The sequence below is a fragment of the Meriones unguiculatus genome, chromosome 1 (genome assembly GCF_030254825.1).
Source record: "Meriones unguiculatus strain TT.TT164.6M chromosome 1, Bangor_MerUng_6.1, whole genome shotgun sequence".
NCBI lineage: Eukaryota > Metazoa > Chordata > Mammalia > Rodentia > Muridae > Meriones > Meriones unguiculatus.
Window position 1 is genome coordinate 163213961 of NC_083349.1, and position 26799 is coordinate 163240759.

The 26799-nt window shown below is 36.4% G+C and overlaps 1 protein-coding gene across 1 annotated transcript in view; it reads right to left on the reverse strand.

Annotated features, from left to right (window-relative positions):
* The window catches only part of Herpud2 (HERPUD family member 2), a 42860-nt gene extending 17126 nt beyond the window's left edge, over nucleotides 1-25734 (reverse strand). The window contains exons 1-4 of the mRNA XM_021644996.2: nucleotides 24791-25734; nucleotides 8382-8459; nucleotides 6135-6248; nucleotides 3488-3639 (exon numbers count right to left, since the gene is read on the reverse strand). Coding sequence (XP_021500671.1) covers nucleotides 3488-3639; nucleotides 6135-6248; nucleotides 8382-8459; nucleotides 24791-24937 — 491 coding nt within the window. The 5' untranslated portion in view covers nucleotides 24938-25734. The remainder of the gene's footprint in view (nucleotides 1-3487; nucleotides 3640-6134; nucleotides 6249-8381; nucleotides 8460-24790) is intronic.
* Nucleotides 25735-26799: the final 1065 nt, after the last annotated feature.

The window sequence follows — 26799 nt, forward strand, 5'->3', positions numbered from 1 at the left end:
TTTGGGTCTCTAGAGATCCTAAGACCAATGCTACAGTTTTACATCATGAGTTGTTTAGATTGACAGCTAGTGCCAATATGATTTTACAAAAAAGGCCTAAAAAAAAAAAAAATTCTGTGCCTTTGGCAGCCAGGGCATGTGTTGCTTATCCTTTTGCTCTTCTTATGGGATATATTTCTCAAATTAATATAATTCATGTTAAAAATTCTTATAAAATTCATTGTATAGCTTACAGGGTTACTAATTGTATTGATTCTAGTTTGGATAAAAACATTACTGTTATAATTTTAGTTAAGAGACCTACTTATGTTATACTTCCTGTTAATTTACAAAAAAAATGGTATAAAAATACTACTTTAAAGACTTTAAAAAAGCTAAGTAAATTAATTAGGCCTAAGAAATTTGTTACAGCACTTATATTAGGAATTTCAGCATTAATTACAATTTTGACCACCTTTGCTATTGCTACTACAGCGTTAGTTCAAGAGATATATACAACAGATTTTATTAATAAAATAAATAAAAATATTTCTTTAGCCCTTTTAAAACAATTTATTATAAATAAAAAGTTAAAATCCAAAATAAATGCGCTAGAAAAAGCAGTTTTAGCCTTGGGACAAAATATGGTTAATATTAGGACAAGGATAAAAACTCAATGCCATGCTGCCTTCTCATATATTTGTGTTACACCTTTACCATACAATGCTTCTGACCAATAAAAAAAGATAAAAAATCATTTACAAAGAGTTTTAAAAGATACGGATATTACTCATGATTTAGATAATTTACAAAAAATATAACAGCTATTAGCAAGGCTCATTTAGATAAAGCAAGTTTGAGTTCCTTAGCTTCTAATTTAGAGTCAAAAATTAAAAATTTAAATCCTTTAAATTAAATTCATTATTTAGTGATGATAGGGGCCCTGATTTTATTATTTTTATTGGTTGTGCTCCTGTTTCCTTGTCTTTTTAAATTACTGCTCCACTCCATCCACACTGTAGAGCGAGATTTGTTTAAATTGCATCTTAAAAAAAAAGGGGGGGAGATGCCACACCCACGCGTGTCGCCATAGTAGCATAAGCTACAGGGCAGGGGATATGATTTCCCCGGAAATAATGCCCCCTGGAAGGTCCCTGGCAAACTCATCCCACTTGGAAAAGAGACGTGTTCTGAGATTTCTACGCTTCTTCAGTTGTGGCTCTGGGGCTGGAATAATGAATTCTTTGATCTTTCCCTGTGACACCTGAAACAGCACAACTAACTTTATAAAGAAATTTATTATTAGTAGATTGTTAAAGGCTTTAATAAAAATAACTTTAAGGAAAGTAATGAATTAGATTTAGTATTAATAGGCATTAAGAATAGTAAAATAATAATAGGCTCCTTCTTAAGAAATAATAGCATGAGAGGTGCAGCTGGCGGGAGTTTCCCCCTCCCTTCAGTGCCTTGTTCCTAGAGAAGATCATAAATCTTGGGCAGGACATATGGGAGGAGGGTTAACAAAGGTGTAGTTAGATTTTGATATAGAGAAGGACTTTGGCAGGCATCTGACTTAGCTCCTGACTTTCCTCTTCATTGGTTAGCAATAATGAAACTATATTTGAGGTTTCTTTTCCTTTGTTTGCTCTGATCAAAAAGTTTTTAGGCCAAGATTATTTGTGGGTACTGCTTTATGTTTGATTGCATTTTGAGTTAAAATGTAAACTTTGTATTCTTGGTAAAAGTCTGAATGTTCTGGGAAGCATGCCAATTTTAAGGTGCCTTTTGTGAAATCATTATAAAAATACTAGCTTGATTTCAGTAAAGTTGCAGCAGAGTCAAAACCATCAAGGTGTCTCTGTCTGTCAATTCTTCGCTGAAACCGTGTCTTCCTGTCTAAAGCCTTGTTCTCCCGCAGACCACGGGAGCTCGACTGGGCCAGTCCGTGGCAGGAAAGGGGATAGAAGGAAGAGGAGGGAGAGTGGGACATGGAGGAGAGGAGGGAGGGGACTGAGATGTAAAGTGGATAAATAAATTAATTTAAAAAATAGTAGGCGTTATAATCATGTACTTACTAAATTACTATGTAGTTACAGAAATAAAGGAACATGTCTTTGAATGAACTCATCAATATTTTCTTTAAAAGATATAAAAATGTGTTAATATGCTACTGCTTGTGTTAGAATGAGGAGGATACACTTGAGTACATATAAGTAAATGTAAAAGTACATATACAGAAGTAGTTTTAAGTTTTTCACCAAGATACAATAAAAAGATAAACTAAAAACCAATGCAGACAATAAAAGAATAAAATATTTTAAGGACAGAACAGAAGAAGCATAAGGAAGTAGGCTTTGAAATGTGTCTGAATAGTAGACCTATACAACAATTTATACAACAACAACAACAAAAAGCTACTACATCAAGAAAATACAGCAAGTTGTAACAGCACAAAGAAACAAACTTTTGTGTCAACTTGATAATGTAACCCCAAATAGAATTATTCTATGGTTTAAACTTTTTATAAAATTTCTTAGACTTATTTATTTTATGTGTATCATATTCATTACTGCTCTTTTTACTACAGAAAGAAAAAAGAAACAACCTAGATGTCCATCAACAGATAAATGAATAAGAAAAATGTGGTACTTATACACATGATACTACTACTCAGCTGTAAAGAAAAATGAAAACATGAAACTTATAGGTAAATGTATGACAGCTCACTCTAATTGGAACATCTATATTAACACCACACCACCACCAAAGCTAAAGGAACAACTTGACAGAGAAGGTAGAAGGAATATGAGAGCTGGGGTGAGGTTTGAGACTGCTGTAAAATATTTTTTAATAATCAGGAGGTCACTGCAGCTGTATTACTTGCACAAGACCAAGACTTACACAAGAGATCTCTAGTAGGCAAAACTCCTTAGCAGCTACTGACAGTGGCTAGTTGCTGGGGGAAGGAGAACCATTTTTTACTGAGGATGTGGCCTCGGCTAGGTTTCCCATGCTGTAGTGGATGGCCCTATATACCCATGCATATATGGGCAGCACTAAATGCACTTAGTAAGTTTTTTCAAAAAGCAAAATAAACAAACACATGAAGCAGGGGAAGAGGGTATATGGGGAAACATAGGGGTGAGTTTTAGCGGGCAATATTTCATTGTATACATGCATGAAATTTTGAAAAATAAAAATTATAAAATAGCTTATCTATTCATTCAACCAATCTACTTCATACTGTGGTTACATAATATACTTAGACAGCATTTAGTTCTTTTTGCTACTTTTTTTCAGCTTCTCACTTTTAGTAATTGCCTTATTTCTAGTTCATCTGTTTGCAAATAAAGTACGAAAGCACAAAAAAATACTTGAAAATAAGTAAGTTACTTTAAGTTATTAAAGTATAAATAATCAAAAAGATGCTATCATTAAAAATCAAAAATAAACTTTTATTGATTTTTTTTAGAGGGCCCTAAATTATAACCTATATTTTTTTACTTACCCTTGGATTACATACGGAAACGGGTGACTCTGGGCTGGGTCAATTTGTGCTTGTGGAAGTGTACGCTGCCTCAATCCTTCTGAAGAACCAGCAACTAATGACAAATTCTCTTGACTGGGTGATGGAGTTGTTGAATCTGAATGATCTGAATTCTAAAAAAAACCAAAAAACAACAAAAAAAAAAACAGCAAAAAAACAAAAACTGTCTTACTAAATATACATTTATAAAATCCCTCTACAAAAATAATGTAATTTTAGAAATTAATTTAAATCTCAAATCCAAGAAAACATACTTTACTTTTAATAGGACTAAAAAAGTCTGAAACCAAGATTATAATAGTAATATTGTATTTATCTGCTAAACAACAGAATAACAACCTACAAAAACTTGCATACTAACTATGCAGATTCAACTACAGCAAACAAAGCTCCTTTAACAATGCCTACAATGTTTAACATTTAACATCTCAAATGATGCTACCAATTTCTAGTGATTTGAACCATTACTATATGACAGGTATCTTGTAATATACGTCGGTGACACCATCTAACAAAATGAGGAACATGATGAAAAGGAGTAATCTACAATCCCTGCAGTGTCTGACATTAACAAAGAGCATATTTAAAGAGCCATTTCAGGTCTCTATCTCCACTTTCTTGGAAAAAAAAAACAAGACTGCTCTAGGTTTTCAGACTGTTTTCAACTCTAAACTTCTGTCAGTTTATAAATGCCATAAACAATCTTGTTTTTACAAACCAAGATACTGATCAGAATTTTAGTGCTCAGGCAATGATCAAATGTTCAGTAAGTAAAACTTGGAAAAGTTTCCTCAATGAGTAACTGTTAGATAAAACATAGTTACTCTTTTATAAATTATAGCACTAGCATCTTAAGTTAGATACAATGTTATTTTCAAATCCTTTTAAGCTTGTTAAAATTGTAACTGCATCTTGATAGGCAGAATGTTACTTCTGCCCTGGCTCCCTACCCCACAGGCTGTCTTTTAGCATGTTTATCTTCCTAAGTTCTGTCCAGAGAAAAGTCACAAGCACACACGTGTCTTGCAAAATAACAAAACACTGTTTTAAGAAGTTACTTCATGAAAACTACATGCCAAATATTTTAATAAGGAGTCTGGTTCTTTAGGACATAACTAAGAGAGGTGTTTTTGTTTTTGTTTTTTAACTCTCATTAAATCAAACATTAAGATGTGGTATTCAACAGTATAATTAATAGAAAAGCCTAGCTATATATCAACACTGCCTAATTTCTCTAAAACTAATTACTTCTAACATTATTAGGCAATTCTTTTACTATTATATTTTTTATTATTTTCAAATGTCTTTGAAATCTTTGAGCCATGAATACTTAGGGAAAATTAAACATATCTTTCCTTTGATACTTTTTGTATTTTCATAACACTATATATACATGCTAATGACATAAAATTATGGCCAAGAAACTAATTTACTTGGTCAACAAAAACTGGAACATTCTTATGTCAAAAATGACACAAAAATCTCTGTGCTAGTCTTGAATTTGTCCCTTCTCATGCCAAGGTGGGAAAGACTTATATTCAATCTAATAAAAGCTCAATTTCCATGGCTGGTACCACAGAAGACATACTGAGTAAATATGGCAATTTCAGGATCTTGTTTCTTAAAGAATCAGTTATCTAGTATATATTAAAAGATCTCTCAGCTAGTTTATCCTATTGATCATTCCTGCTTTAAATTTTTTACTGAATTCTTAACAAAGGAAATATCTTTAGCACAATTAAAGCTTCCTATTTAGCCAAGAAACATAAAGACATTAATCCATTAATCTTAATCCTCTCACCCACAAAGCTGAGCTCTTACAAAAAAAAAAAAAGTTTCCAAAACAATTTTGAGCAGAAATGAATACTTAATTATGTAAGAGGTCAATATATTAAATAATTCTCTCCCTTTCATTGTTTCATTGTGAATATATGCCCAAATCTAGTTATTAAAACAAAAAAAGCCAAAAAACAAAAACCATACATAGTCTTTGACCAAGTAATCTACTTGAAGAAAATTTAGGTCACTTAGAAATTTAATAATTTAAATCACTTTGAATAAAATATACATTTTAGACTTTAATGTTTCTAAAACTTCACTAGCCTAAAGATCTATATTATATAACCATATCAATATTCTGTTTCCACAGTATTTCAGTAATTAAATCTGCAAAATTGGTCTCCATTTGCTGGCCGACCCATTCATCAAATTATAAAATTCATAATTTGGAGATAAACACAGGCAAAGTAAAGTAACATTGTGTATCTAAGCAAATGTTAAATGTCATATTATAACTTTCCCAAACAATCCCACAGAGTGTGGCCATACAGGTTTCGGATCCCAGGAATGGGGAAGTAGAAGCAAGTGGATCAGCGGTTCAAGACCAGCCTCAGCTATACAATGAATTCAAGACCAGCCAAGGTTACATGAGACCCTCTATCAACATTTGCATGTTCATTCTTTGTTGTGGTAAGGACTGAACACAGAGCCTCACATATGCTAGGCAAGTGCTGTCCTGTAGAACTACACCCCAGCCCTCCATTTAGTTTTTATATCCGAAAAAGAAAATCAGAAAATTTCAATGTTTACTCCTCTTAAAATAACTCACAGAACTGGTGAGGGATGCCAGTGCTTCGTGACTTTCTCTATCGGTGCTGGATTTTGGAGAACTGGGAGGACTCCGGGAAGTACATACTAGATGAACCATATGATACTCATCTTGCTAAAATTAAAGAAGATCATATTTAAAGGAAACTTTACAGTTCAAAAAGTCACTAGCTAAGCTGAAATACTTAAGATTTAAATTCCCTTCCTCTCTAGCTAGTTATTCAGTATTTGGAGATGTTTGCCATTTAATGCTCTGGGGCCTTCTGAATTCAATATTTTCTCTCCATGCCTGAAGAATGATTTAAATACCCAATAATTATTATGTTAATAGTACATGGCATACATAAAGTAGATTTGAAGCAACAAGTAGTACAAAATTTTATCAAAACAAAATATTATTTCAATATAAAAGCTCGTAGTGTCTTAATAACAATATAAGAGTAACCTTTAAGTTTCAGGACTTTGAGTAGTAAAATACTTTGGTTACTTGAATGTACTGATAAAAGAAACCCAATTTCATTTGCCTTAATTTTAGCAAGGTACAGTATAGCTTTCTACTGCTTTCCAAATTAAACCAACATTTTTTAATCTATAACATTTATACACAGATATAAAGCATATACTTGAATTGCATTTTATAACCATTCCATGTTATTTCCACAAATTTCAAACTACAGATGAGAGAAAACATTCCAAATAATCACTCAATTGGTCTTTACGCTTCAGTGAGAATACACACACACACACACACACACACACACACACACACACACACATTTACACAGACATAAAGCTGGTAAGCTAGAAAACAACAGCAGAATTGCAAAGGGTGGATGGGTGAGAGTCATGAAAGAAGATGCCTGAGAGAAAAAAGACTTGATCAACAACCAGAAATCCAGATTCATGCTCAGTTCTGAGATGAATTCAAAAAGGACAAGGACAGCCTTAAAGAAACTTATGATATTGTTAACAGGCCAAACGAGTATACTGGGCACAATAACAGATATACACGAAAGGCTTATGGATAAAACTGAAAAGCATAAACTATAATTGCTTTAGGGGTCTAGAAGATAAAGTTCTTAGGGTATGCTGCTGAAAAGGCTTCAGACAACACAGGTGGTTTCTCTTGACTCCACTTCTGAGCAGGGAATACTAAAAATATAAACCTAGTGCCAAAACATCATGCTAAAAATCCCAGCACCCATTTACCTTAGGGGAGTACATCTATAAAACACTTTGTAACTAGACAGTTTGTAGAGCCAATGGCAACATTTTACTGAAAAGAAACCAACTTTAACAGTTCAAAGAACTATTTAAGATGTAGTATGTCCCAAAGAACTCCACATATGGTCTACAACAATCTTTTGGGAGTATTCACGTACAGGTTTCAAGCTATTATTCAGGAAAGAACGAACAATCGTGCAACTGAATAGTCAGGGGCCATACCAGCAAAGCTAAAATGTCACTTAAGCAAAAGAAATACATTGACATTATACTTTAAGTTTTCCAGGCTGGAGAGATGACTCAGCTATTAAAAGCTAGGCTCATGACCAAAACATTTTATGTTTCCCACAGGTGATCATAAAAAGAATAAAACTGATCAGAAATACCTGTATTAAGAGTTAAGTTAAAAAGTTAAACACAAAATATAAAGCTATTCAGTTTTCGCTGTATTCACAAACAAAAAGTGGCATATCAAGAGTAAAAGTACTAAAAGTGAAGCCTTAACAAAGGACAATGAGCTAAAACGGTACCACCAAAATAACCAGCACTCAAGCTGATCATTAAAAAGCTATACTGACGCATACTTAGCTCTGCCTGCGCATTAGCATCTACCTGAGCCTCTGGTAGCAGATATGCCACTTAGGTGTCTTCCTATTTCCTTTTCTGAAATTAAACTCCTAATTCAAACAATTTTTAACAACATATCACACAACCCTATTGAAAATAGGTTTAAAGAGATGTTATCAATCTTTTCCCTACTGTATAAATACTCTACTCCTGGAGTACTGACAATGTTTTCTTCTAAAAGATGAAAAATATCTGAACACAAACATGTCCTACTTCAGGTGTAGCTCAGATGGGCACACAAAACTGTTAACTAAACTAACTCCTCTCTGCTTTGTCATGTTGCTACTTTTTAACTTATTTTTATCTGTTCTGCTACCCACAGGGGTTGATGAACTCCACTGGTTAGACAAAACTTGAGAGATGGTTTCTCTCACTCTTCTAAGGTAGGAGAGCTTACTTTTCTGAGAATGTCTTTCAGCTGCAGATGGTCAGGAAGCAGTCTGCCAGAATACACCAACCTCTGGTCCTTCGTCAACTAGAAATGGGATAGAAGAAAGAATTCAGCTTTTTAATTACACAAATTTAAGGATGGGGAAAAGATGACTAAATATGGATAAAACTAAACTCTCTGGGGACAAATAAACAGAAAACACGTACTTTAAAAACATTTTTTGTCCCAAGTTCTGCTAAAGGCATTTGAAAATCAAGCAAATGGCAGCATATCTATAATCAAATAAAATGAAGATCATATACCATAAAACTTGACAAAAAAGGTAAACTAGAAGTTTGTTTTATCAGCTGTAACGTAGTGCTCTTAATAAAAAGCCTTTAAGTTTATATAAATGAAAAAGCAAAAGACTTTCTACCATTAATCAATAGAAGATAATTTGTCAAGATTACCAGTTATTTTTGAACTGTTTTGTCAATATTTTTAAATATAAAGTATATGCGATTTACTTTCTTCCTTCCAAACAAGAATAATGTATTGTTCTTTAAAAAGTAATTTGGATTTAAAGGCAAATCTCCAATAATTAGTCTACCTTTAACTGTTCCTGCCACTCACAAGTATCCACACATAACAAACGGCAAAACCAACGAAAAATCAACCCAAGTCCATGGAGATTCAGTTGTCACCTCTACATCTAATATATAATAGAAATGGCTCTGTTACACTTTGTACTTCATGGTAAATCTTCTGAAGTTCACAATGTTAGCATTATTTACAATTAGTGTGTTTGTTAGTTCTCTGAATTCCATGAAAACAATTTACTATTAGCCATACCAAATGCTAAATCCAAAATCTAATCCAAGCTATAATTTCAGCATGGCTATGGCAAGAGTCAAATCTCTTAGTCATAACAAACATTGTCGTGCTGGCTGAAATATACAGTTCAGGCATTCTTAGACACCAACACTAGAGAAATGTAGTTACCCTTCCAAGATGCTTAACTGGTAGCATTTTAATGTGCTATTTCTAAAATGCAACATGTAAATAAAAAATACGAAAGTTGTGTAATGCCAAGAGACTTAAAAATTCAAACCAGCATATAAAAATTTAATAGAGCTCTTTGACATTAGAAATATACATTTGGTCTTCATCTCATTTCCTGCCATTTAACCTCCTTCCCTAAAATTCTTATACTGTAGAAGTAGTTCTCAACCTTCCTAAATCCTTCATCCCTCATGTTGTAGTGACCCCTTACCCATAAAATTATTTTCATTCCCACTTCATAACTGTAATTTTGCTACTTTTATGAATTATAATGTAAATGTCTGATATTCAGGGCATCTGATATGCAAAACCTGCCAGACGGTTGTTCAACACCCAAAGGGATCCGAAATGCACAGGTTGAGAACTGTTGCTCTAGATTTTGTATGAGATAACTAGTATCTAAAATACAATAAATAGTCTTGGGATAGGGTTTGGTTTCCAGGGACCCAGCCCTGTGATTAGAGTTGTCAACCTCCTGCCCCAATCTCCAGAAAGAAGGTCCAGTTTGAGTTAGCAAATGGTCAGTGATTTAATGAACCATACCTATTTTTTTTTTTTTTTTTTTTTACCATACCTATTTTTTATAAAAGCCCAAAAAGATTTGAGTCCCAAGAGTTTCTGGATAGCTACCAGGAAGACAAATAGAGAGTTTTTGGCATTGATGGTGAAAACCTAAAAATTCTCTACCGCCCCTTTATCTGTACATCCATACATAATATACATACACACTATGCAGTATGCCAAGCTAGCTACCCAGTTCAATCTTCTATCCCCTATGGCAAGTAGGTGTAAGAGTTTAAGGCCCGGGGCTGGAGAGATGGCTCAGTGGTTAAGAGCACTGTCTGCTCTTCCAAAGGACCCGGGTTCAATTCTCAGCACCCATATGGCAGCTAACAACTGTCTATACCACCAATTCCAAGGGATCTGACACCTTCACACTAATGCACACAAAATAAAATAAATTATTTAAAAAAAAAAAAAGAGTTTAAGGCCCATCCAAGAATATTCTGAGCAGCACAATTTGGTATTGAAGGGCTTTAAAAAATAAAAGGACACAAAGTTGGGTGGATAAGAGGGAAGTGGATCTGGAAAGAAATGGTGGTTATATTATCAAAACACATATGAGACTCAAATTTTAAAACTAATAAAATTAACTTTAAAAAAAAAAGTACTTAGAAATTCACCACCATTGTCCATATACTTCACCCTATACAGCTCTTGCTATAGAGGATGAACCTTCATCCTCTTTAGTAAGTAGTTCAGTATAAGAAAAGTATGTCCCTGAGTTCTGTGAACCACTTTACCAAACAAACCCAATGAGAGAACCTTTAGGAGATCAATTTAGAGCCAGTTGGTCAGTGGCACAGGTCACAACCTGTGTAAGAACCCCCGTCTGAAGAAGGGGCACACCTGTGGGACTTAGAGAGGGGATCTGACAGTACATCTTTAGAAGTAAACTGAGTTAGATGGCACTCAGCTGGTGTCTCCAGAGAAATTCATACATTTTGGTGACTAGAAGTCACAGAAGTATTTTGTATTGAATGCTGTGATACTAGGAGAAAGCAAGAGTTTCTTAATCTGCAGCCTACAAGAAGTGAATTAAATTATATATGCACAGGTTAATGCTAAGTAATGAATCAATTACATCTGACCAAATGAATCCTAAAGAAGTTCATTTTATAAGTATAATACAATCATAAACTATCATTTTTTTCGCCATACTAAACATTTAATTAGTAGATATATGTATATATATAGTATATATACCTTCACTTGGCCAAAAGAATAGCCTTTTGCAAGATATTTTTCTTTAATTTACTATAAAAATCCTCTAACATACACAAAGTAGATGGAATGAAAGAATGAAAAGAACCACTATCATGTTTATATAAAAAAAAACTCTCAAGTACTCATAAACAACTGACATTCTACAATTCTTAATCCATCCTTTTCCTCCTTGCCCCTCAAAACTTCAACTCTAGAAGAGAACATAAGAGCAAATGCCTTCATCTTTTCAATTGATTTAGGACAATCTCTAGGATTTTGATTTTGCTTCTTAATAACTGCATGATTGAAACATTCAATCATGCAGCTCAAATTTTTTCATCACTCAAAAATTTCTTAGAGCTGGTTTGACTGAAATTCAAACAAGACTGAATTCACACACAAGATTGAGATATATCTCTTAGTCTTTTTATTTATTTTTTGAGACAAGGTCTCATGTAGCCTAGATACATCCCAAGCTTGCTAAACAATCACAGATGACCTTGTTAACTCATCCTCCTGTGCCCTATATAGCTACAAATGAGCTTGAACTTCTGGGTCACTTGTCTGCTTTTGCCAAGCAAGCACTAAAATTGTGTGTGTGCCACCATGTCTTGTTATGTTGTACAGGGGATCAAATTGAGGGTTTCATGAATGCTAGGCAAACATTTTACCACTAAGCTACATCCGCCAAACATTTCCAACTTTCTTACATTTTTCCCGTGTATTTCTGAAAGAAGCCACCTCATCTGTCTTAAAGTTACACTCTACTGTTTCGGCCAGCTGTATCCCTCTGGTACTCTATACTGTCGTAGTTAATGTAGAGAGTTAATTAGATTCAGATTAAGGTCTCTGACAGAGTACTTTATAATAGTGCTATGTACTTCCTATACCACATCATCCGTATCAGCACTTGTAGATTAGGGTGGCGACATTCAGAGATACTGAGCTGGATCAGTGGTTCTGATGTTGCCAGACTCATCTGTCCCTTAAAAACTTCCTATACAAAAACAAAACAAAACAAAAACAAACTACCTATCAACCTTATTAATTACCTACATAGTTGATAGTTGCTAAGATCCATTCTTTCATTAGGAATAGCAAACTCATTTTTCTAATTCCACAATCCCTTCTGTTTTTAGTATGATCATTCTAGAACTTTATCTCAACTATTTGGTTACTCAGTCTACATGAGAAAAACCATCACTATGTTCAACTACTTCCCTTTGTCAGTTTTCAGGGTGACTGCCCAGGCAACCTCCAGAATGACCAGTGAGGTGTTGATCCTTTTTATCCTTTGGTGCCATTGTGAGTTCACAGAATTTTACGCTTTTGAATACTAACTCTTTTTTTGCCAATTAATTCTCAGACCGCACCATCTTTGGCCATTAGGAATCCCTTTAAGTTTACGCCAGTGCCATTTGACATGATCTTTGTCTGCTCTAATAGTTTCCTTGCTTTCTGATACAAAATGCCCTATGGTCAGCTTCTAGATTTCCCAATGAGGTCTAGAATTGTCACTGATCAGGGACTGAATTCTTTTTAATCGAAATGGTACGTAAGGACAAAAATCTGAGAATTCGTAGTACTTACTTTTGTCTTCAGTGAGCAAAGCTACAAAATAAGTTCTTATTTTTTAGTGGGAGAAAAAAACAAAAACAAAAACTTAAGCCCTGAGTTCAGACTGGTATTTTCTATTTTAAGTTTTTACTTATTTGTATCTTCTCTCACCTTTAAAACTAAACTTAATGGCACTAATGTTATTTGAAAATTGTTTCATTCTATTTATAATCTCAAAATAATTATCATAAGATTGTTACTAATAATTTGAATGAATTTTATGATTTCTGATAGGTTTTTTTCCCCCTATCTGTCCTTAAGATAAATACCAATAGGGATATGCAGTCAAAATACTGAGCTTTATCTGGGAGCTACAATACCAACCTGCCAGGCAAAATATGTCACTGGTGCAATAGTGGCATGAGTGCTGTAGGTTCTGATTGCACATGGAGCCACTCCATAGTTATTCATGCTTGGTACTGTAAACCTGGTGATAGACTCATAGCTACGCAGATCATAGGCCCCAGGAGGGAATCTACTACTGTTGTTCTACTAAATGTATATGACGTCAAACTGCCTTTTACATTTTTATGTTTAAACCAAATTAGTGCTATTCTCAGCCTATTTTGAGCTATGTTCTCAGCTCCTGTATGCAGTGGGAAACAGTTAATTTAGAGTCACAACTGGACAAAGGCTGAGCATACAAGGTTGTTGAAACAGGATACCTATATCACCTTCCCCAACAAAATTCAGGAAATCATTGTGACAAAGGTATGGAAAGAATACAAAAGCTAGAGAATGGGAAGAAATGTGAAAGACTATATTCTGAAAATGATATGGCTAATCAAGCCCAGATTCACATTAACAGAGGCTACCTGCACAGAACTGGGCCCTGAAGAGCTGTGCAGTTAATGGTTGCTGGGGAAGGAGCATCATATTTCTCAGTGGTCTAAGCATTTAGAAGTGCCTTGTTCAAGTAAATAAGCTTTCCTTCCCCCTATAATTTTGTATGCCTTCTCATTATATGAATACAAATCTAAGTTCTCCTTTCCTTCTTACATAAAAGGCAGAAAACTGGGCTTATTTTCTGATGCCATACTTTCTCAGTATATCCTGCAGACAATACCTTAGGCATTCACAAATAACTTCCTAATTCTTTCTGACAAGGGTGTAATATTCTATTATATCTAAATACCAGTAAATATGTTTGTTTTTTCTTATGTATTCTTATGTTTCTGACATTCAGGGACCTTTCTGACATTATTCTATTTATCTTTGCATTCCCCACGAAGCACACTACAAATAGATCTCTAATAATGCTGATAAAAACAATTTCATAGAGTAACAGCTATTAAACAAAAAAACAATAACACCAAACCTACTGGAATAGACTCAAGAGAAAAGAACATCAATAAAATCAGAAACAGTAAAACTAACAAGGCATTTTGCCCCTCCAGGAGAGAAAGAAGACATATTTACAAGAGAAGTAGGATCCACGAAGGTCTAGTATTCTTCTGTTCCTGTATTTTTTCTTTTGTGGTTTTTGCTTTTTTTTTTATAAGAAGAAACAATATTTGCATGACAAAAGGAAGATTATTTTTAATTGAAAGAAAAGTTGAAATTGCAGTATAGAAAAATATAGAATATCAAGAGCAACATCACTGATTTGCTACTAATGACTGGGGAATGGGGTACTAGGTGTAGGAGCTGAACTTACAGAAACAGGTTATTCTGTATATAAAACACAAAACCAAACTTGGCTAAAACTACAACTAGCTGAACAAGAAAACCTTGACCCATATGAAAACAACTTTCCAGTCTCAATTTCAAATGACATTTATAAGTAACAACCAAAGTCTTTAAACTTCTCTGCACAGAGAGAAATAATTTCTATATTGGCAAAACGTCCACATCCAGAGAAATAATTTCTATATTGGCAAAAGGTCCACATCCAAAGCTTAAGTCATTTAACTTTGGATTTTTAGTGGCAGAATGCAATGTTTGTCAACTACTTCTAAGGTAAGTGACCTGTACATTATCTACTTTCATTCTATATAGAAAATCTCTACTTTTTTATTAAAACTGTAACAGTAATGGAATCAATCAGAAACTATCATTCTGAGAAAGAAATAAAAATGTTAGAAAATGCAGTATTAAGGATCACTGATATACACACACATAGACTTCTACTATAAGCCACTAATGTACACAATATTAATAATAATGCATATTAAACACACTAGAAAAACAATTTTACAATTCAGTTCAAGATTAAATTTCCCCAGAAGCAGCAGCTTCAGACACTTCGGTCTCCAGAAGCACATGCTTAAAAACTACAATATAAGTTACAACAGAATTAGTAGTATTACTCAGGTTAAAACACAGGTACTAGGACTAGGGACATGACTCAGTAAAATGCCTGCCAATCAAGCATGAGGACCTGAGTTAGGATCCCTAACACAAAATCCAAGCACAGCAACAAACACCTTACAATCGCAGGGCTAGGAGACAGGGACAGGTAGATTCCTGAAGCTCACTGATGAAGCCCTGCACTCCAGCTTCAGTGACAGACCCGGTCTCATGGGGCTGGGCAAATGGCTCAGCATCTAGTGTGCATTCTTAACTGCAGTTTGCTTTTTGATCGCTGTGATAAAATATTGACCAAAAAAAAAAAAAAACTGATTTAATTTATCTTACAACCACAAGTCACAATCCATCACTGAGAAAGTCAGGGCAGAACCATTTGAGTCAGGAACTGAAGCAGAGATCACAGGTGAATGCTGCTAACTGGTGTGTTATCCATGGCTCAATCAGCTTGTGTTTACACAACCCAGGACCACCTACTCAGAAGTGGCAGTGCCCACAGCTGGATGGGCCTTCCCACTTTGATCATTAACCAAGAAAATGTCCACAGACTTATCTACAGGCCAAACATCTCTGACGGCGACATTTTTCTCAACTGAAGTTACTTCTACACAGATGACCTTACCTTGTATCAAAACAACAAACAAAATAAACAAAAACAAAAAACTCTAACCAGCACAGGATTTGTTGCAGAGGACCCAAGTTCAGTTCCCAGAACCCAGTTGGGTGTCTTACAATTGCCTGTAACACTAGCTCCAAAAACACCCCTTAAAATCAAATTAAAAACCAAAGTACTAAAATCTCTTAACTACAGTGATCTAAACTGTTGATAATGGCTTTTATATTGAAGATAAAATTTCAAAATCAAGTATTTTGAAATCTCGTATGTCCCAAACTATGGATCTCTCATTTGAAAGTATGCATAATTATTAAATTTATAACTAACTAGTCCTGGTGATTCACACCATTAATCCCAGCACTCAGAAGGCAGAAGTAGGCAGATCTCTGAGTTCAAGCCCAACCTGGTCTACAGAGCAAATTCCAGGACAGCCAGGGCTACACATGAGAAACCCTGTCTCAAAAAGTAATAATAACTACATACATACATGTATACATACATACATATATACATAAATAAATAAAGCCAATGCATATCCTATTTAACCTCAAAAATATCATCTAATGACTAATAGCCCAGAGAGAATCCCTTTCCCCAAAAATTCTTCATAAAGCTTACTACTAATTCTTAAAGCTACTGAACAGAAAGGTAAGACAATGACTAACCTAACCAAGCTTTTAACAGGTTGAGGGTAAGAGGGAGCACCTAACAAAAGGTTCTGATATTTACAAGATGACATCACAGCCTTCCCCATTTGAATCACTAAAAGATGGACTGAAGAGTCTGGTCTCATTTTAATAGTACTGTTGGTCTTTGACCCTTATGGCCTTTTGCTCAATTGTCCATCCAATTCCAAAAGGCAACTTTATTGTCTTTCCACCCAAGTGCTTTGTTTTTCTCAGACTGAGACCCATATATCCAATTGCTATGTAACATGGTCTCCTGTGTGGGTATGGAGAAATGGCTCAGCACATAAGCACTGTCTGCTCCTCCAGAGGTCCGGAGTTCAAATCCCAGCAACCACACTGGCATGCAGGTGTACACGCAGATAGAACACTCATACATAGAATAAATAACATTGAAAAAAAAAAAAACAAAACAAAAACGTGGTCTCCTGTTTTAACAGGCAACTCACAGGCAAAAAAAACCCAACAATAGACGCCAAATGACAATTCCCCATTCTTTCCTCTTTCTTCTTTCCCATGTTTAGCCCACCTGCCACTGGTTCTTCAAGTGAAATACCTGGGCACACCCAATCCCTCTTTCATCTTGCCTCCTGTACATAACTGCCATCAAATGTGTTAAGAATATCTGCTCAGACATAACTTTTTCCCATTTCTACTGGCCAATGCCCTAATAATAAATCAATCCTGTCCCATTCTAAAATACATAGGATTTAATTCTAAAATTATAGCTTATTATTATTACTATTATGTGTGAGTTCATGGTGTGGCACACAGAACAAGCGCCTTCACCCAGAACCATCTCACAGTACTTTTAATTCTAATTCCTTATTTGTAGCCAATCCTGACTTCTTGTTTCTTTCCAACCTCCTCTAGCAGTTTTCTTTCCTCCTCCACTCTCTAGCCAAGCTAGCATTCACTTATCTTTCCCAACTCAGGCACCCTGCTTGTGGTATTCTTTACCAGCTCCTGCAGCTTTTAATCATCCTTTTAGATCTTGACTTTAAATGGTCTCAGCCAGGCCTTGCTGACTTACCAACTTAGTAGTTTCTCCTCTCACTCATTGTTTCTTTCCATCCTGAAACAAACCACAATCGCCAATTATATTTACATGTTTGTGTCCCCAAAAGAAATATGAATGTTACAAAAAAAGAGTCCATTATCCTTTTTATTATTGTGTTCCCAGAGCACAGCACTGTGCCCAAGTAAGCAGACACTAAATTCAATGTTAACTGAAATACTGCAAATTCAAAACAGTTTGCATAAATTTGGGGAAAAATTAATTTTAGCATTATTTTACAAGTACTTAAGGAATAAAATGAAATATTCTATTAATCATAATGGCTACTTTGAAACTCTTGCTAGAAAAAAATTCATCTGGTTAATTTCTACAAATGATGCACTAATATTAGTAGACTATAATGGAATAACTGTATGTTAGTATTTTAGCATTTTCCCCTAACATAGTGGTTCATAGCAAGAAAACATCAATTTTCAGAGACGCAGAACACAAAACTAAGGTAATCCTCTAGAATATGCGGAACAAAATGCAGACAAAGGTGTAAGGTAATCAGAACTCACACACAGCTGATGGTATAAAATTGTTGAAGACTTGCAATTGTGTAGAATGAGAAATGGCCACCTTAAGACACAGTATATCCAATTATATTCTTAGGTATATGGCACAAAGAGCTGAAGTCAAATGTCCACAACAACACTTATATAAGAATGTTCTTAATTTCATCATTAATAATGCCCAAAAAGTGGAAAGAACCCAATGTCCATCTACTACTGAATGAAGATATAAAGTACAAGCATGCACATACAATGACACAGCCATCCGTAAGAAATATTCTGATACATGTTATAACATAGATGACTGTTAGGTTAAGAGAAAGATACCAGATACAAATGCCATATATCTATTTCCTTTACATGAAATATCCTAAATAGAAAAACCATAGACAAGATGACTAGTGGTTACCAATACTTGGAGACAAATAGGGAGTGACTATTAATTGGATAAGGGATATATTTGGAAGGTGATGAAAATGTGCTACAAGTAGGCAATAGCAATAACTAGAAAAATACAAAATGCCACTGAGCTATACAATTTAAATGACAAACTTTACATAGTATGTGAATTATAATTTAGTAAAGTATTCCTCTCAACTGAATATTCAAATGCATTCTGATCATTCTAAGTTTTAACATATTTTTATTTTGAAAAAAAAATGAGCTTCTCATAGGCCTAAATTAGGTAAGTGAGATTTAAAACTTTCCCATGTTAAAAACAATCATTTCAACTTAAGTAGCAATGAAATGAAATATGAGACAAACCAGGTAAAAATAACTTTATGTACATCTAGTTGCTTTGGTATAATCTACAGCATTAGAAGAAGCAGTTTTCTAAATCAAAGTTTAACTTAAACAAGTGGATGACGTGATTTCTTCATTATCATTTTCCTTGACTGAAAACCCACTTCTCTGGAGAGTGACTATGATCAAAACACATTGTATGAAACTCCCAAAGAACAAATTTTAAAATGGGGGAGGGGAGAAAATCTACTTCTCTACTAGTTAAGTGATGCTAGTGTCTATCAAAAACCCCCAGATCTCAAGTGAATTTCGAAGTTTAAGAATTAAAAAGAGTCAGTATTAGCAAGTCAGAAGTACTGGACTGTTTCTATGGTTCTGCAGCACAAAATCAATAGAATTATCACTGTTTAGCAGTACTATTCTTCCTGGCATTCACTCCTATAGCCAACAGTCAGCCAATCCCATCAGTACATTTCTTCCCTAAGTCTTCCTTAGATTGAGTGGTCACGGATGGTGGAGCAGGGTTAGCGACCTAACAAGCTTGGAAGATCCTAATAGATCTGTGCGGAATCTAGAGGCACAGCTATTCTATTCAAACATGGGCTTAACCAGCTGGCCAGAAAAACTCTGCAGACAAAAGCCAAAGCAAGAAACCTGACAAAATACAAAATAAACAAGCAAACCAACAAACAAATAAAAAATACCATCCTGGATAAAGTTTTTTTTTTTTTTTAACAGAAGTTTGGACAGAAGTAGATAAGAACCACAGCCCAAATATACAGCACAAAAGCTCCTGTATATTTGCATGTATGTATATATGTACACCTACTGGTATCGCTGTAGGCATAGCATAAAATTGAAAACAAGCAAACAAAAACCACCAAGAAGGGCATGTGTAATAGGGAATGATAATGTGCAGGCAAAAGATGCCTATTTTGAGATTTATACAGTCTGTGACTGGGCAAGTGTTTGAGTAATTCCTTAAATCAGCTTTGATCCCTCTATCTATAAGTTAATCAGAATAAAGTAATTTATTAAAAAAAACTTGTCTCAAAAAAAGAAAGGAAGAAAAAAAGAAAGACAAAGACAAAAAAACCCTCTGTACTAAAGTCATAACCCAGTATGCCAACTTTAGCATAATAAAATTCCACATAATTTCAAAATATTATTTTTGAATTTTAAAACATGTAAATTTTTAAAATATATGCTGATTAAATGAAAGCAATCTTCAACTGACCAGTAAGTTATAACTAACATACAAGTACTTTAAAAATAGAAACTACTACATTTCACAGCCACCTATACACAGCTCAGTCATGAGTGTCAAATAACTTTAAAGAGCTAATACAAAGAAGCACACAAAATATGGATTCTGTGAAAAATTTTGTAAACTCTTAAACATGTCTCTCCAATTACATTCACAAAGTCACAAATTCACAAAGCCCTGGGGGATTCAGAAATACTGTAAATGGAAGCATGGTTACCCCAACAGCCTCTGGCTCCTATCTCCTTAAAGCAACAAGCAGCATACAGACTCTTCAGAAAATACATTATCTGGAATTCCGAAAGAATATGCCCTGATAAAAGGTTCCTACTCACAGGCCATTAAATCATATGAAAGATGTGTATACAATAACACCAAAGTACAAAAATTAATATATGAGAGAGACCAAAGCAACATGTCATGCACTCTTAAAATATTACATTCTCACATTTTCCCTATAGTTCATCAGAACCAACAATAATAACCACACAGTAAGCTGACTAGGTGCTAGCACAATAAAGGCTATGTTACCCAACTATGTAGTTTTTAGCTATCATAGCATCCAAATGTATATCTTTTTCTTACGTTAAAAAAAATTCTTTAATGTGTATAGGTACTGACAGTCAAGTCACTACATGGCAGACTTCATGTAATTGTATATAGCTGTGTGTGTGTGTGTCTAAAGACCTTGTCTTTCAAGTCAGACCAACTTCTGACTTTGACCAAATCCAAATTCTTCTTGAGTTCTATGACTTTAGGCAAGAATCATCAAGTGTCTGTCTTCCCATCTATGAAAGAGCTAACATCACAAGATGACTACCACAGATAAACATTACATAGCATACCCGGTTTAAATGGCAGTTTAAAATCAGAGAAATTAAATAAAACTATTTTAGATGATTGAGAATTACAGAAAGAGAAATTTAAACTAAAAACTCTAGAACCCCCAAAAAGCATTATTGCATTATTAAACAAAATTTTACATTTTATTTTTAACGAGAAAAACATGAGAATAGGACTACAAAATACTGAAGTAAAACTTACTCAGCAGTCATTAAAAATGCCATACATCTATTTCTCATCATGTTCGCATTAAATTTGTTATTACCACTTGTTCACAAGTATTTTTGAAAATCTGACCCATACTGCTAGATGACATGAAGCCCTCTTACATATGTTAAAACTATATAAGACAACTATCTTAACACGTAAAAAGTAATCATGTACATGGATTCTATCATCTGGAAATCAACAGTAGTGAAGTGGTCAAACTACTACATTTTTTTAATGAGCTAAGTAAGGTAGTAGGGAATTACAAAATAGCAAACAAAAAAGTTCCAAAAGCTCTAAGACATACTATTTCCATTAAAGAAAAGGAAAACTTTCTTCCTTCTGGACTGCAGAATGTCATAGTCTCAGAACAAAACTATTTACTTGGTTCTATTCTTGCCTAATTCCAAAAGGGCAGTAAAGTAAAAGAACAGCTTGAAAAGACAGCACAAGCCTCTGTAGGCAACCAGGGAAGACAGAAGACTGAGGAACTGATAGTGATTGCTTTAGTGTTTTACCACCATAAACAACAAAGACAGAGATCATATACCCAGAGGTAAGACATACAATCACAAGGCATTTTGACCACAAGCACTGGAAAGGTTTGCCTTCAACTCAAATTCAGGGTAGGTCAACTCCATCTCTAGCTATCATTTGCAAATAAGAGCAAATGGTAAAAAGACATAGGAAAGTACCTAACTGAACTTAGGCTAATTTTGTGTATTTTAAATTTCTATTTGATAGTACATTCTACTGAACAATGCAAAGTTCAACCATTTTCATATTTTCATCTCTGATAACTTCGTCCATGTTCAGACTAGTATCCAAAACTTAAGTGGCCTTTTGACAGATATCTTCAACATCCTATAGTAATTACTGAAAATTAAAAATGATTATTTCACACTTCAGGCCAATTTCAGAACTGAAAAGCTAAACACACCAAATAACAGCAAATGTCCTGTATACTTTACACTAATCTAAAACACTATGAACACTATGAACTGGTGGTAGTGGTGCACTTCCCAGTTCCTAAACCAAATACCAGTATCTTTAGAAGTTAACTGAATCCCAAGAGCTCAATTCCACAAGGGAGTTTTTAATGATTTAGAAACATTTTTCACATATGTATGACAATTGTCTAAATTCTTATCTAGGAAAAAAATCTTCCCCTCCATGCACACTAAACTATCTAGTCTTTTTACTTAGAACTGTATTACTAATTATTATGGTAATATAAAGTTTAGAATCATCTGTGCAACATTAACGCTGAAAGAATGGTAGTTGTTGAAGGGGGAGGAGGAGGAAGAGAAAGAAGCAGCAGCAGGAGCAGCATAGTAGTCATGAGCACCTAGAGCCCCATAACTTGGGAAGCTAAGATGGAGAATCACCTGAGCCCAGGAATTTGAGATCATGCTGTGCAGCACAGTAAGACCTTATCTCAGAACGAAGGTGAAGCACTCACACATGCATATACAACTAGGATACAACACTTAAAACATTTAAAGAGCCAGTGTGAGACACTGTGGTCAGTCATATGAATCTGAACTACTGATATAATCTTAACTACAAAATATTTTGGATTCTGAACAACCTTATGAAGAAAACTTTAATGACTCCAATTTCTAGAGTTGATGTCTTCTATAGCTACAGGATATAACTACAGTCATTCAACAAGTGTGATATTTCCAAGTAACTTCAAGTTATAAGTCAGAACAGAAATCTGTCAAGTCTAATAATTACCCAAAGTTTTCAACCTAGAAATGTACTTGACAGAACATTACAATTCATTCAGAAAACTTGCTGGAGAAATGTTACATGGTTAAGTCATTAATGTGGAATGTGGTGCAGCCTCCAAAAGAATCTCCAGTGTGTCTATGAGGCAGGCAAGTTAGGAAAAAGTTCAGCAAGTGATCTCCTCCTCAGGCGTGAGTATACAGCAGTACCAACAGTCTTCCACTAGTGACTAGCCGTACAAGGCCAAACCTCTAGCCTCAGCAGGCATATCCCAGAGCAGATAAGACAAATTCTATCTCACATAGTGTTTTCGCTTCTGTTTTTAAGAGAAAAGTTTTAGAATAGTAATAAATTTGTTTTGGTTTGGGGGACAGGATCATGCTAGCTTCAAACTCACCATCTGCAGCTAAGAATGATCCTGAAGTGCTGATCCTCTAGCTTTCAGCTCCTTTCAGTGTTAAGATTACCCTACACTAGACTTAATGCAAATTCCTCATCCACAAACTACAGACCAAGTTCCTTAACTGTGTTAATAGTGCAACACATAGATCCCATCCATGTACATATAATACAGGTGAAAAAATTTTAAAATGTACTTTAAAATAGCAATTTAAAGTCTATATACACCTGTATAGTATATATGATGTAGAGATACGATACATACAGGGTGGATACAGATTTAAGAACGTACTTTAAAATTTGGGGCTGTGTTATGAACAGTACTGTGGAAATGAATGCCTTTCAATTAGAACTATTTTCACAAGGTGTGTTCCATTTTTAAAATGTGAAAAATCAACAATATGTAGTAGAAAAGTCTTATATATCACAATTTCTTAGCAAATTGCTATCCTCAAAATGTAAATCTTAACTTTCAAACTTAAGTTTTGAATAAGCAAAAGCTCTTTTTAAGTATTTGTTCCAACTACTTAAGTAACTTAAGTGTTCCTGCATATACTAAAAATATTGTGTCACAAATACAGCTAATGCCAAATAAGTTAAAAAAAAAAAATCAGCCTCCAGCTTTTGCAGCACACTAATTCAGGGGCTCTTCCAGAAGTCCATCAAACAATAGCTACAGCAGACACAGTTCCAACTCATAAACATCTTAACACTGACCAAGCATCTTCTTGGTGCCTGGCTGGAGGCGCAGCTGGTTGCTTTCTGACCAGCTGGTGGTAAATATGCCAAAATGTTTTCTACCCTAAGAAACCAGCCTCTTCATTACTTAAAAATACAATTTAGTAGTTGAATACTAGATATTAAGAATAAAAGTTACACAATAGAGAATATGAAAGCCTCATTTTAACACACTCTATATGACATACTTCTCTAAACTATTCCAAGACTTACTATCTACATCCCTTCAAATTCGAATTAAGGGACAAATGGCATCATTCTTTACAACACCGAGATATAGTTAAGAATGGGAAACAAAGCCATACTGATTTGAAGAACAGATGATACAAGAGAATAAAACAGGCAACAAATGACTGGGGTATGTGGAAGGGCTGCACGTGTCTCAATGTCTGTAGTCTCTTCACGAGAAATGTGATGTGGGAAGTTGGAAGTGAATTTGCAACTTACAGCCAGTGCCATGGAGTGATGGTTAAAGTATAATTTTCGCTAAGTTACATACTTATTCCAAGAAAAAATTCTTTTCACCGTGAACAAATTCCTGAGCCTAGAAAGCAATGAAAGTTCTAATATGAACAATAATTCTTTATCTGAAAAACAAAAATACCATTTGACATTCACATTAGATGACTTTAAGTTCCATGGAAGATGGTCCCTTTTGCATAACTGCAAATTCCTTGTCTCTTGGTATTTCTGCAAACTAATTAACTGAACCTCATTAGGAAGATGATAATGACAGTTCACTCAGGAGACACCCGCAACCTCACAACTAAAAGTATTTCGAATGGAGACCTATTTGATTGGCGAGGAGGGGACAAGTTGGGAGAGGTACCGGGCACACGGGGCAGCAGGGCAGGGCAGCTGCATCCAGTTTCACACTTACTGGTTTGCTAGGGTACACGTTAGATAGATGCGTTTTTAGTTTCCCCACGGTCCAGTTCAAGAAGCAGCTAATAGTCTGGTCACTGTATTTCTGATTCGGTGCTTTAATGATGAGAGTCACAGGAATCTCCATCCCACTTTGGTCCATGGTGCTCTCAAAGTTGGACAGTCTAGCGGCGCTGCAGCTAAGCCCTAACCTGGCGGGCAGGGCTGGGATGGGGACAGAAGTGAGTTCTCAATATTCTGGATCCAAATCAGTCACAAGCACATCGGGCGATACGAAGGCCATTGCCGGTACCAACGGTGGACGGTGGACGGTGGTGGTGGTGGTGGTGGCAGGCTCAGGGTGCCGGGCCGGGGGTGCAGCTGTCCCCGCCAGGTCTGGGCTCCGCCTGGCTCTGGACTGCGGAGGAAGGCGGGCAGGCGACCCGGGGAGGACGCGATGGGGAGGCCGCGGCGGACCGCTCAGCGCCCCGCCCCTGCGACGACCCCCGAGCTGAAACGCAACAAGGCCCCACGCTAGCAGCCGCGCGGCCTGGGCGGCGGCCGGAGAGCGAGCCTGAGAGGAAGAAGGCAGCGGCGGAGAGGGGAGCGAGCCTGGAAGGAGGGGGAGGTAGCGGCCGCAGAGCGAGCCTGGCGGAAGGCCGCGGCCGCAGAGCGAGCCTGAGGAAAGCAAGGCTGAGGCTCAGGGCGGGGCGAGCCCGAGGGAAGGAAGGCCGCCCCGGCCGCGGGACGCTCCCTTCCTGCTCCGCGGCGCTCGCCCTCCCGGTCTCGCGGGGCGGCGCGGTGGCAGCGGGCAAGCCGCCGGCCCTCCCGAGTGCGGCTAGGCAGTCCCGGCAGGCGCGGCCGGGCGGCAGGTGGCAGGCAGGAGGAGGGCGGGGACGGGGCCGCGCGAGCACCCGAGATTGTTGTTGCGAGGAGGGTCCGGGTCCCGGGTAAGCCGGAAGTTGCGAGGCGGAAGTGCGTCACTCGCGGCGCTCTTCTTTGGCCGGACCGGGTTAGCGCCGCCCGCGAGGCCTGCTGGGCCCACTGAGTGGCTGGCGGGGTACCCGGTCCCCCTAAAGGCGCGACCGCTGGCGTTGGCTGACATTAGCGTCCGCCGCCTTCGCCACACCCCGAAGGTGTTGGAAGTGCTTCGTCCCACGAGCCGGCTCGGCAAAGTTAATGTATCCATCCTGGCGCTGAGTCAAACTTAGGCTCTAATTTTCCTGAGTGTCAGCTGCCTGCAAAACAGGGCCACGTGTCTTGTGAGGAGCTCAGAGTGAGCCTGGGCTTAGGAACCGAGGATGCCTGTCCTACTGCATACCGATGAGTAAGTGGCTGTGTTAAAGCCAGGCATATGGACTATGGCTTCTGTCAAGCCTCGGTCTCTCCCAGTTCCTCTCAGTTCTCCCAAAATGTCTCTAGTTCTTAGGTCAGCTTTGTTCATTACAGAGAGACCTGAAGGTGGACGGTAACGTTCGTTTTCTGTATTGCAGTTTACACATGACCAACCAAGGATGAGTGCCCTGTTCATTTTTGCAATTTACTGATCCACACAGTAAATTAAAGTTTTAGATGTGAGTTTTCACAGCTCCAGGCTACCACTTGGAGGGTCTTTCAGGAGCTGGTCTCTTCCTTTGCCCTTTGGAAGGACTTAAAAGCTGCTACTGGATAAGAGGAAATTCTCAGTAGTTAAGAGGGCAGAATCCCCTACGCCAGGCAGTGGTTCTCACCCTATGGGTCACGACCTCTTTCACAGGCTTCACACAATAGATATTTACATTGCTGTTCATAACAGTAGCAAAATTACAGTTATGATGTAGCAACAATAATTTTACGATTGGAGTCACCACAACATGAGGAGGTGTATTAATGGTCAGCAGCATTAGGAAGATTGAGAAATCCTGCCTTACCCCTTCTCCATAGTTCCTTGTATTTATGATAGGATACCCTAGAAATCATAGCCATGGTGTCGCAAATTCTATTCTCTAGCAAGAGTGAAGTCCCCAATTCCAGTCACTGTGACCA